The sequence below is a fragment of the Oncorhynchus kisutch genome, linkage group LG27, assembly GCF_002021735.2.
Source record: "Oncorhynchus kisutch isolate 150728-3 linkage group LG27, Okis_V2, whole genome shotgun sequence".
Lineage (NCBI taxonomy): Eukaryota > Metazoa > Chordata > Actinopteri > Salmoniformes > Salmonidae > Oncorhynchus > Oncorhynchus kisutch.
This window is the reverse complement of record NC_034200.2, coordinates 868,572-881,833: the sequence shown is the minus strand read 5'-3', so window position 1 is coordinate 881,833 and position 13,262 is coordinate 868,572. Positions and strand designations below refer to the sequence as shown.

Here is a 13,262-nt window from a genome sequence, read left to right as displayed (position 1 = left end):
AGTGACCGGATCTCAAACCTATTGAACTGTTGTGGGAGCAGCTTGACCTTAAGAAGTGCTTCAGGAAGCATGGGGTGACATCTCTTCAGATTACCTCAACAAAATGACAATTAGAATGCCAAAGGTCTGGAAGGCTGTAATTGCTGCAAATGGAGGATTCTTTGATGAAAGCACTTTGAAGGACAATTATTATTTATAACCTTGTCAACATCTTGACTATATTTCCTGTTCATTTTGCAACTCATTTCATGTATGGTTTCTTGGAAAACAAGGACAAGTGACCACAAACTTTTGAACGGTAGTGAGAGAAAAAGCCCTAGCAGGGTCGTTCAATGTGATTTCAATCACTTTTTGACTGCACACCATTTTTATTTTAATCTAAATTTTAACTTCCAATTGCTACCACAAAGATGGCCTCCGGTCCGCACACGGTTGACTGTCAATTTAAATGGTCATGTCTATTCTATTATCTATATTTCTATGATTTAATTTGGAAGATTGACATTGTAATTTACTGTTTGAAAGTTGAAATGCCAATGCTTTTCCCATTTTAGTGCATTTATCAGCCAAAACTTGACACCCACCCTCTATTCAAGAGCATGCTTTGTCTCAACCGTGGGCGGGCACAACCCAAACACCTCAGATTATGTAAAATGGGTTATCAGCTACAATGTATATGAAAAAAAGTTAATAATGACAGATTTTTTATATAATTGATGTTGAAAATGTTTATATATACAGTTGAAGTCGGAAGTTTACATACCGTAAGGGAACATTTTGACATTTGCCATATGGTTAGTGAGATAGTCCACATTGCAAATGTACGGACCCTTACTAGACGTCCGAAAACGTTTGTAAAATTCGCGGACTGCGTCGGGCCGTGCGGCAGGGCCGGATTCTCCAGGAAGTCCTCAAACGAACTCTCTCGGACATTCGGTTTCCATTTATAAAATAATCAAATTTTGGTCAATTTTCCACTGTCCCGGTAAATCCCACAAGCGGGCGAATGGAATCATATTGGAAATGTACAAAACATCACGAATAACGATTTTTATTTTACCTTTATTTAACCAGGCAAGTCAGTTAAGAACAAATTCTTATTTTCAATGACGGCCTAGGAACAGTGGGTTAACTGCCTGTTCAGGGGCAGAACGACACCTACGGTGTCAATAAAAAAAAGAACCAGCCATTTATCTATCGTCATTTAAGAGAAATCGTACAATGTCAAATTGGTGATGTTCAAACATATCTATATATTTTTTAAATCGTTACAGATCCAGTTGCAGCGTGTTCTTACGAATCTTTTTAAAGTGTGCTTCGGAGCTCTGCGAGATTTCTGTGATTTTCTGAAATAACACACACTCACTAAACCCTCCGTAAATAAGTCAGTTCTTAACATAGACTTAACTCAAAATTCTATAATTGCCTACCCCAAGGAGGATATATGTTCACTTTCAGCTTCCTGTGTAAACCGGAAGTGCCTTAAAATGGTGTCATTAGGTGCTGTTTTGAAGGGTTAAAAAGTCAGATCTTTTCAAAACTTCATATGTGTGATTAGGCAACCCTCATGAACTGTAAGTCAGTCATTTCTCCCAACAGATGTCAACGAAAAGCTCTCTCTCTCTCACACACACACACACACAAACAGCAAGGATGGAGTGACAAAGTGCCTGCAATGGCATTTTCATAATCTCTAGGCCATGCCGAGTTCAACAAGATGCCCCGCTTGACCGTAGCTTGCGACCGTGAAAAAAGTAGGCCCAAAATGAAACCTGGCCCTAAATGTCATTTGCTTTTGGGTGACAGTGAAAGAACCATTAGGGTGAGAAGCACAATTTGACCTCATGTACGTTCCTGAGGTCCTCCCGATCTGCAAGCCTAACCTTGACTGTGTGGCATTAACCCTTAACAGTTCATCAGGGTTTTTTGATCTCACAGATTACAATGACATGAGGATAGGCAACCCCCATGAACTGTAAATGTGTCATTTCTCCCATAAAATTTCCAAGAAAAAATCACACACACACACACACACAGCTAGGACAGAGGGACACCGTGTGGTGTGTAGAGACAGACAGTGCCTGCAATAGTTACCTTTGTTCGAACTAAAAAAGAACCGTCAGACCTAGAGTTCTGAAACTTTAGAAACCTGTTCTAGACCTCCGGTCGATAGTGTGTGGTGAGTTACTTGGCTCTAGAAGGTTCTCGGACCGAAAAACAGACTTGTACATTTGCACTGACTTGAATTAATTTGGACCATTACGAAAATGACGACATTTAGAAAAGTCTGACGCAAGACTAGGTTCATTGAAACCGGCTCGGCCCATAGAGACGGACCCCAACATTTCTGTCAGATAGCTCATTCAAGGACCCCGTAGCAAGGCATGGAAAAAAGTGGATTTCCAGCACCAATTAGGGTCTTGCTCGTGCACCAAATGACCTATCGAGCCGAAACTTGGGATTCGGGGTCGCCTCACATAGGCCTACACATAATGTCAGAACTGGACCCGCAGCTAGAACGTAACTACGTGTTTTACGTTTTTATTATGGTTTGAACAGAAGGTGCTGTGAATTTTGGGCCAGCTCTGAAGTATGTGATAGTTGGCTTCTAAACGAGTTGGAAAAAGTGGGTGTGGTGTCAGTTTGTATCAGTTCGGTGTCAGAATGATATCTAATTGACTGATGGACAGTGACTTGCTGGTGACATTTGTCAATTTGCAATATGTTTAAACAGTGAGGGACCATCACCAAAGTGACATTCTGAAATCAACCCCAATGAGTGATGGAGAGGAACCAGAATCACTGCCCAGCCATCCCGAGTTCATCTGGCCAGTCAATTTTGCCTTCCTGCAGGATTTTTGAGCATGCCAAATTCGTGATGGTAAATGCCCATTGAACCATTATGCAAATGCACAGTGCAGAAACAGTGAAGAAACATCACCAAATGGACATGATGAAATCAACACAACGAGCGATGGAGAAGAACCACTATCACTGCCCGGCCATCCTGTGTTCATCAGGCCAGACAATTTTTGCATTTCTGCAGGAGTTTTGCGCATGCCAAATTCGTGATGGTAAATGCCCATTGAAACATATTGCAAATGCACGTGCATTTGCAATATGATTCAACAGTGAAAAAACATCACCAAATGGACCTGATGAAATCAACACAACGAGCGAAGCAGAGGAATCACTGTCACTGCCCGGCCATCCCGAGTTTATCAAGCCAGTCAATTTTGCATTTCTGTAGGATTTTTGAGCATGTGAAATTCGTGATGGTACATGGCAAATGGACATCATTTCCTGATTTGGCATTTTCAAATCTTTCATATTGCATTGGGACATTTCTTATGGCATTTGGCCCAAAAAAGTGACTTGACTTCCTATGAAATGATATTGCAAATGGACAAACATATGTGCACGAGTGTGTGTGTGTGTATATATATATTTTTTTTTAATTTTTTTAAATGATGATGATAAAATATGACTAAAGTATGTTGATACAGCTCTTATACATGTGTAATTGACACAAAATTCGAAAGAATTTTGAAAAACGGTCCAGAGAGCACTTTTTTAAGGAGGTGATAAGTTTTTCAAAATTTTACTTTTGGATGTTGACTTGTATTACATTTGCAATATCAAAATCCACGGTGGAGCGCACTCGCCATCTGTTGGATTTTTAAAGTGTTACACTTGGCATTTGACAAACTTTGAATGAAACAACGCCGAATTGAGTGGTATTGGACACCGTGTATATGGTTTGTCCAGTGCCAATGACTTCCCATTCATTTTTGTACATTTCAGGGGGGGGGGGGGGGGGGGTGTTCCCTTACATACACTTAGGGTCATGCGCTTAGGTTGGAGTCATTAAAACTACCTTTTCAACCACACACAAATTTCTTGTTAACAAACTATAGTTTTGGCAAGTCGGTTAGGACATCTACTGTGTGCATGACACAAGTCATTTTTCCAACAATTGTTTACATACAGTGAATTATAAGTGAAATAATCTGTATCTCAATTCCAGTGGGAAAGACATTTGTGAAATGCTATGGTGCAGGGAATTTTTACAAGGATTAAATGTCAGGAATTGTGAAACTGAGTTTAAATGTATTTGGCTAAGGTATGTAAACTTCCGACTTCAACTATATACAGTGGGGCAAAAAAGTATTTAGTCAGCCACCAATTGTGCAAGTTCTCCCACTTAAAAAGATGAGAGGCCTGTCATTTTCATCATAGGCGCACTTCAACTATGACAGACAAAAGGAGAAAAAAAATCCAGAAAATGACATTGTAGGATTTTTTATGAATTTATTTGCAAATTATGGTGGAAAATAAGTATTTGGTCACCTACAAACAAGCAAGATTTCTGGCTCTCACAGACCTGTAACTTCTTTAAGAGGCTCCTCTGTCCTCTACTTGTTACCTGTATTAATTGCACCTGTTTGAACTTGTTATCAGTATAAAAGACACCTGTCCACAACCTCAAACAGTCACACTCCAAACTCTACTATGGCCAAGACCAAAGAGCTGTCAAAGGACACCAGAAACAAAATTGTAGACCTGCACCAGGCTGGGAAGACTGAATCTGCAATAGGTAAGCAGCTTGGTTTGAAGAAATCAACTGTGGGAGCAATTATTAGGAAATGGAAGACATACAAGACCACTGATAAACCCCCTCGATCTGGGCCTCCACGCAAGATCTCACCCCGTGGGGTCAAAATGACCACAAGAACGGTGAGCAAAAATCCCAGAACCACACGGGGGGACCGAGTGAATGACCTGCAGAGAGCTGGGACCAAAGTAACAAAACCTACCATCAGCAAGGGCATTGAAGATGAAACGTGGCCGGGTCTTTCAGCATGACAATGATCCCAAACACACCGCCCGGGCAACGAAGGAGTGGCTTCGTAAGAAGCATTTCAAGGTCCTGGAGTGGCCTAGCCAGTCTCCAGATCTCAACCCCATAGAAAATCTTTGGAGGGAGTTGAAAGTCCGTGTTGCCCAGCAACAGCCCCAAAACATCACTGCTCTAGAGGAGATCTGCATGGAGGGCCAAAATACCAGCAACAGTGTGTGAAAACCTTGTGAAGAGTTACAGAAAATGTTTGACCTCTGTCATTGCCAACAAAGGCTATATAACAAAGTATTGAGAAACTTTTGTTATTGACCAAATACTTATTTTCCACCATATATTGCAAATAAATTCATTAAAAATCCTACAATGTCATTTTCTGGATGTGGAGGAGGCCGTAGGAGGGCAACAACCCAGCAGCAGGACCGCTACCATCGCCAGAGCCCTGCAAAATTACCTCCAGCAGGCCACAAATGTGCATGTGTCTGCTCAAACGGTCAGAAACAGACTCCATGAGGGTGGTATGAGGGCCTGATGTCCACAGGTGGGTTTTTTTTTGTGTATCTTTTCCAGTGCTGAAGACATGGATGTCTCATATACCATGAGTGGGGTATGCAAAAAGGTTCAACTTTGAGCACCTTTATCTCTTGAATGTTTTGGCATTCAGGTCCAAAAAGTTACTTTCTGACCACTGGGCGAGTATGTATGGAGAGTTTAGTTAAAATCAAAAGAGGTGTTGTCAAAAAGTGATTTAAAATCAAGTGGACTAACCCAGCAGACAATACAGTGATATGAGTTAATCTGTATCAGGCCAACTTCAGTTTCATTCTCTTATGATCTGATTTCAGGAGCCCAGGCGTCAGCCTCCACCCCCAACAACATGCAAGGTCCGTGCCACTCCCAGCCCAATGTCATGGGCCTCCACGGTGGCATGGCCGGCCAGCTCCCAGGCACCACCTCAGGCCCCAGTATGGGCCAGCCCAGCCTCCAGAACCAGATGATGGGCCTCCAGGGCCAGCCTGTGTCCTCGTCCCCCAGCCAGATGGTCCAGGGTGGGGGTCCGGGGCAAACGGTCCTCTCCAGACCCCTCAACCCAGGGCAGAGAGGAGGCATGACCCCACCCAAGCAGCTGGTGCCCCAGCAGGGCCAGGGGGTGATGCACAGCCAGGTGGTTGGAGGGCAGGGGCACCAGGCGATGCTCCTACAACAACAACAGCAGCATCAGCAGCAACAACAGCAAAACTCCATGATGGAACAGATGCAAGGAAACAAACATGCGTTTGGGGTGAAAGGTCAAGCTGGGGTCATGCGGGGTCCGTCTCCTAACGGGCCCGGTAACATGTCTCAGTTCCAGCAAGCTCAGGTGGGCCAACAACAGCAGCAGCAGCAAATGGCTCAGCTCCAACAACAGCAGCAGCAACATCAGCTACAACAACATCAACAGATGACCCAGCAGCAGCTCCAACAGGTATTCCATTTCTTTAAAAAAAAAATATTTGCATTCTGGCAATAGGTGGAAAACCCAATTTCCCTGTGTAGGGAAATATTATTTAACTTGCTCATTCCTAAATTTGTTCAGGTCCCCATGGGTGGCAACCCAAACCAGGTCATGGGTATGCACAGTCAGATGAGACTCCCCAGTGGTCATCCTCTGGTCCAGCAGCAGCTACAGCAGCAGCAGCTCCAACAACAGAAACAACAACAAGCCATTCTACAACAGCAGCAACAACAGGCGACGCAGCAACACCCACACGCTCTCGGAGACCCCAGTGGCTGTACAGGCGACATGGGCAGTGTCCAACAGATGCTCCAGGACATACAGGGTCAGCAACAGCAGCAAGGCATGACAGGAATTGGAGCCCCCCAACACATGCAGGTGGGCAACGGCCACTTCCCGGGTCACGGGATGAACTTCAATCCCCAGTTCGGGGGTCAAATGCCTATGAGTGGGTTGTGCGCTCAGGCAGGGGGTTTTCCAGTGAACAAGGACGTGACGCTCACCAGTCCTCTCCTGGTCAACCTGCTCCAGAGTGACATCTCGGCTAGTCAGTTTGGAGCTGGGGGGAAGCAGGGGGCTGGAGGACCTGGCCAGGCCAAACCCAAGAAGAAGAAACCACCACGCAAGAAGAAGCCCAAAGTAGGGGAGGGACAGCAGCCGATGGAGGGGCTAGGGTAAGGAGCTGAATGTTATTGAAATCTTAAGCTATATCCACACAAAGTATTTAGTATTGGACATGGTTAGTCATTTGAGGTATTATTTTCTTCTACCCAGGGGTCTGGATGTGGGTGTTGGCCTGGAGGACCCAGAGCTGCCAGCACTGAGTGGGGAACAGGGGGTGGGCATGGACCATTCTGGACCCAAACTTTCAGACTTCACCAACAGGCCTGCAGGTATGCAATGTTCATGATTCTTGGTTTGCTCACTCACACTTGTATCTTTTAGTTGAGTGGCTTCTTATCATTCCTTTTTTCTCATGTCAGGTTTCCCAGGTCAGCCTGGAGACCAGAGAGTCCTACAGCAGGTGCCTATGCAGTTCATGCAGCAGCATCAACAACAGCAGCATATACAGCAGCAACATCAGCAGCAGCAGCAACATCAGCAGCAGCTGCAACAACAGCAGCTACAGCAACAACAGCAAATGCAACAACAGATGCAACAGCAGATGCAGGGAATGCAAGTTCCTCCAGGACAGCAACAGGGGGTGGCTGGAGCTCCGGGTCAGACTCAAGGCCAGCCACAGATGCACCCTCATCATCTACAACAACAACAAAAGCAGCAACAACCACACCATCAACAGCAACAGCAGCAACAACAGGTACCATCGACTGCGTGTGTGTGTCGTCACGACACATTTTCCATGTTAACTATGGATTATATAGCTAATTTGTTCCGGTTGTGTTATAGCAGCAGATGGTCATGAAGATGCAGCAGGAGCAGGCTAAAAACCGGATGCCCCTCCATCCAGGTGGGCAGAACCCCCCCAGGGGCATGATGAACCCCGGGGAGGCCCAGAGGATGCCTGGCACCCAGCAGGGCAACATGCCCGTCATGATCAACCTCCAGGGTCACGGAGGAGTGCCCCTCTCCCCAGACAAACCCAGAGTGATGCCCCTCATGGTCAACCCACAGGTTGGACACGATCTGATAGATGTTTGAATTAATGTTTGTTAATATTCTATGCCTGTTAATTCCCTGGGGTGTGTATATCATCTATCCCTACCTATGTAGATGACTGGGGCAGCCCGGCGGATGTCTCACCCTGAGGCAGGGCCTGGTTCCCAAGGAACGGGGGCTGAGGAGGCCCCTGGAGGTCCCAACTCACTGCAGGACAGATCTGGAGGCCAGGAGATGGGGATGCAGTCTGGGAATGGAGCCCAACAGTTGGTGGTGAACCAGGGCACAAACGCCCACATGATGAAGCAGGGCCCCAGCCCCTCGCCCATGCCCCAGCACCCTGGAGCCAGTCCCCAGCAACAGATGCCCCCTCAGCCCCTGCAGGGTGGCCCCATGCCTGGCCTCCACTTCCCTAACGTTGCCACCACCTCCCAGAGCTCCAGGCCCAAAACACCCAACCGGGCCAGTCCCAGGCCCTACCACCACCCTCTCACACCTACCAACCGTCCTCCCAGCACTGAGCCCTCTGAGATCAACCTCTCCCCTGAGAGGCTGAACGCCTCCATCGCAGGCCTGTTTCCCCCCAAGATCAACATCCCTCTGCCACCCAGGCAGCCCAACCTCAGCCGGGGCTTTGAACAGCAGGGTGGGCTCAACCCCACCACTCTCAAAGCCATAGGGCAGGCCCCTCCCAGCCTAACTATGTCCAGCAACAATGGAAGTGGTGGAGGTAACTCTAACAATGGTCAGCAGTCTTTCCCTATAGGCAGTGGAGCGGCCAACTTGGGCCAAGGGAAACAGGACAAGCAGTCTGGAGGAGGGCAGGCTAAAAGGGCCAGTCCCAGTAACAGCCGCAGATCCAGCCTTGCCTCCAGCCGCAAATCCACTACCCCCAGCCCGGGGAGGCAGAAGGGGGCTAAGATTGCCCTAACCTCCCCTCACCAGCAACACATGATCAACCCCCAGACAGGGCAGACCATGATGTTGAGCCCTACCCCAGTGCCTCCTAGCCTGGTCTCACTCCCACTCGCGGTTGGGGTGGGCCTGGATGCCCATCAGATCCAGAGCCCCTTCCAGGGGTTCCAGGATAACACAGCTGAGATGCCCAGGGAAGGGCAGGGAATGGCAGGTGTAGAGCAGCGGCAGATGCCCCAGCCTTTGCGGGAGCTCTCTGCCCCCCGGATGGCTAGCCTTCGTGTCCCAACTCCTCAGGAGGCTAAAGCTGGGCTTGAGCGCACAATGGTAGCAGGGGAGAGGCAGCCTGTACAGATGGCTCCTCAGCAGGAGTTTGTATCTGAGGCCTCTCCTGCTCTCAGGGATGTTCCTACCTCCCTTAACCAGCTACTGGATAACGCAGCCACCCCCAGCGTGCCTGCCAGGCCCACTCAGAGTGCTCCAGCTGGGGATACTGTCTACAAGGAGAGCACTAAAGCCTCCATAGTTTCAGAGAACCCATCCAGTGCTTTTCAGAGCTTGGAAGTGGGGGATACTGCTGTTGCTACTACTGGTGCTGCTGTGAACGAGCCAGAAGCTAAACCCAAGCCCAGCTCAACCCCCCGCCCCAAACTCCCAAATCCAGCCAGTAGTCCTAATCTGCAGCCTAAAGGAAGCCCCAATCTTAATGCTAATCACTGCCCTAGCCCCAATCTAAACTCGACTGTTAGCCCCAACCCTACTCTAAACCCTGCTCCTAGTCTTCGTGCCAATGTGGGCGCTAGCCCCAACACAGCCGCAGTCAGTCATAGTTGTCCCAGCCTCAACGTTTCCCCCAGACCAAACTCTAACTCAAACCCTGCAGTTAGTCCCAAATTAATCCCCAGCCCTAAACCCCTGGCCAGTGTCTCCACAGTCCTGCAGATCCCTGCGTCCTCTGCCACCATCTCCCCCAACCAGATAACCGTGTTTGTCACCTCCAACACTATCAGTTCCACCCCTCAGGCCCCCCCAGCCATCGTCTCCACTATGGTGGCCATGCCCAGTAAGAACATCAGACCACAGCAGCTCAGCCAGCAGACCACTGCCCCCCGGCCCCAATTCATTACCACGCCTGTGTTTATTAATACCGGTACCCCAATCTTCCAGGTCCCCGCAGCATCTGTGGCCCCCAACACCACAATGGTGTCCCAGCCGATCACCATGGTAGGGCCCATACAGGTGTCCACAACTAATATCCAGCTCACCACCGCTCCAACCCAGGCCCCAGGCTCTGCCTGGACCCAGGCTTCTGTGGTCAGTGTGGTCGGCACCCAGCCTGCCCGAATGCTAGTTGAGCAGGTCCAGATGGCCAGTAGACAGGCTTCCCCTGTTAGTAACTTGCCTCCTCCCCAGCAGCAAAGCCCTACCACTCCCAAACCAGAGACCTCTGGTGAGGCGCTCACCGGACAGAAATCTACCCCACCAGTTGGGCAGCCTTCCCACCGTCCAAGCCCCTATCCCACAGCCTCTACGTTTGCCTCGTCTCCCTTCCAGCAGCCCCTAGGGTCCGCCTTTCCATGCTCCCCCTCCTTGTCTGCCCAGGGCAAGCCTTTCCAGGCTCCTGGCTCTGCACCAGTGAGCAGTCCACCAGATTCCCAGCAGGTTTCTAAGGAATGGCTAACCCAGACTTTAGGGGGAGCTTACCAGCACCAGACAGGTCTGAACGCTGGGGGTGTGCCCATTCATACATCCCCTGCATCTCTCACCCAGACTGAGGCCACAGTGTCTGGAGCACAGACTCGGACTACTTCTGCTGCTGCTCCGAAAGACACCACTCCTCCTCCTCCTGTATCAGCTCCAACTCCTGTTCATGCTCAACCTGCTACACCAGCCCAGTCCCCTGTTCCTGCCCCAGTCTCTAAACCTACCACCCCTCCGCCAGTCTCAGTCCCAATCACTACTACTGCCCCTGTTCCTACCACTGCTACATTTCTCCCTGATCCGGCTCCTCCTTCAGCCCCAGTCCCGATACCAAATCTGTCCCCATCTACATCTCCTGTTTTTGCCACCACTGGACCCTCCAACCCGCCCAGGGACTCCTCAGCCATATCCTCCCCAGCCATATCCTCCCCAGCGGCCCTTACCCCTACTGTGGCTCAGCCTGTCCCCACAGCCATGGAGCCTCCAAGCCAGCCAGCCCCACCAGAGGCCACAGCACCTTCGGAGAATACCCAGATCATCCCAGGTACATATCAATCAATCCATGATTGAGTAACTTATCCCCCACATATCGACCTTTCAGTGATAATAACAACCTCCACCATCTCATTCCTCCCAGTGTCAATCGAGCCTGAAGCTCTACAGCAAGAGGAGCCTTCTGCTACTGAAAATACTGGTAAGTAATGTCACACTAACTGATCTATAACAAAATGGTGGATGCTCCGGACCCTTTATGTAATGACATGGCAATGACATAATATGACTTGGTAACAGAGTACAAATGGAATATATGCGAAGATGGTGGTATATCTAGAGGGCACCATAAAATGTAACAACTACAGCATAGAAGCACAAGTTACACTACACGAACAAAAGTATGCATTTACCTGCTCGTCAAACATCTCATTCCAAAATCATGGCATTAATATGGAGTTGGTCCCCCCTTAGGCTTTCCACTAAGGTGTTCAATGGGGTTGAGGTCAGGGCTATGTGCAGGCCAGTCATGTTCTTCCAGACTGATCTCGACAAACCATTTTAGTATGGACCTCGCTTTGTGCCTGCTGAAATGAGATAGGGCCTTCCAACTTTGTGGCAACAGTAAGGGGAAGCACAGAATTGTCTAGAATGTCATTGTATGCAGGTAGCGTTCTCTTGGCATCCCCCAAACCCAGATTCGTCCATTGGACTCCCAGATGGTGAAGCGTGATTCATCACTCCAGAGAACCCTTTTCCACTGCTCCAGTGTCCAATGGCGGCAAGCTTTACACCACTCCATTTGACACGTTGCATTGACCATGGTGATCTTAGGCTTGTGTGCGGCTGCTCGGCCATGGAAACCCATTTCATGAAGCTCCAGACTAACAGTCCTTGTGCTGACGTTGCTTCCAGAGGCAGTTTGGAACTCGGTAGTGAGCGTTGCAACCGAGGACAGGCGATTTTTACGCACTTCTGCAGTCGGCGGTCCCGTTCTCTGAGCTTGTGTGGCCTAACACTTCACGGCTGAGCCGTTGTTGCGCCTAGACATTTCTACTTCACATTAACAGCACAATAACAGCACTTACAGTTGACCAGGGCAGCTCTAGTATGGCAGAAGTTTGACAAACCTACTTGTTGGAAAGGTGGTATTGTATCACAGTAAGGCCATTCTACTGCCAATGTTTGTATAAAACATTATATGGCTGTGTGCTTGATTTGATATACCTGTCAGCAACGTGTGTAGCTTAAATAGCCGAATCCACATACTTTTGTATATACAGTATTAAATAATGTTATAGTCTGAGACCAAATCTGAAAATGGTTTTGTTATAAGATACTTGTACAGGTCTTGGACCATGCTTTTATATGATGCACTGTATGCCGTGAACATAGCATGCATCTTGTTGTGATATTTAGTAACTTTTTTTGTTTGTCACTTTTTCCTTCTACAGCAGAAGAAGTTGCCACTGTGACAGAACAAGGGTGAGGTTCTCAAGACATTTCAGACTAACAACATGTCAGTATAAAATAAATACTTGTCATGCCAGAGATAATTGGGTAATTCCATTGCCTGTAAAGGTTACTTCAGTATTCTTAAAGTATTTGTTAGTAATTAGCCTAGTCTACAGTAAGTGCCATGTTTGTAAACAGAAATGCTTTGCCATTTGTGCCTACTAAAACTCAGGGAGTTCATATGGTTGGGCGGGGGGGGGGGGGGGGTACATGAGGGAAAAAATCGATGAGCCACTTGTTACACTACATGACCAAAGGTATGTGGACACCTCGATGTTTCTGTTCTCTGATCTTGTGTGGCCTACCTCTTTGCGGCTGAGCTGTTGTTGCTCCTAGAAGTTTCCACTTCACAATATTAGCACTTACAGTTGACCGGGGCAGCTCTAGCAGGGCAGAAATGTGACGAACTGACTTGTTGGAAAGGTGGCATCCTATGACAGTGCCACTTCTACTATTTTCTGCAGCCACAGACATCACTTCCTGTTGTACGTAGAACGGGAAAGAGCTCGGTTTTGTTTGTTTGGAAAGTTCTCGGTAGCTACCTAGATTCTTCTGTTGGATCCCACGATGCAGTTGGCATCAGTTGCTGGGACTGCTTGTATCTTTCCAGTGATCCTGCCGACCAAGGACGGGTCTGAGGAGCTATTTGGAGTCGCAGCTAGCCTAACT

The 13,262-nt window shown here is 48.1% G+C and overlaps 1 protein-coding gene across 5 annotated transcripts in view; it reads left to right on the top strand.

Moving 5' to 3' along the window:
- LOC109879268 (nuclear receptor coactivator 6) overlaps positions 1–13,262 on the top strand; it is a 40,575-nt gene that overhangs the window by 20,158 nt on the left and 7,155 nt on the right. For 3 of the 5 annotated variants that reach the window (XM_020471443.2, XM_020471441.2, XM_031806656.1), the window contains 8 exons: positions 5,704–6,323; positions 6,435–7,027; positions 7,128–7,246; positions 7,337–7,671; positions 7,761–7,985; positions 8,085–11,130; positions 11,224–11,280; positions 12,533–12,563. In XM_020471443.2, the coding sequence (XP_020327032.1) occupies positions 5,704–6,323; positions 6,435–7,027; positions 7,128–7,246; positions 7,337–7,671; positions 7,761–7,985; positions 8,085–11,130; positions 11,224–11,280; positions 12,533–12,563 (5,026 nt within the window). Of the gene's footprint in view, positions 1–5,703; positions 6,324–6,434; positions 7,028–7,127; positions 7,247–7,336; positions 7,672–7,760; positions 7,986–8,084; positions 11,131–11,223; positions 11,281–12,532; positions 12,598–13,262 lie in introns of all 5 variants that reach the window. The other 2 variants (XR_002253507.2, XM_020471442.2) reach the window with 2 other exon arrangements.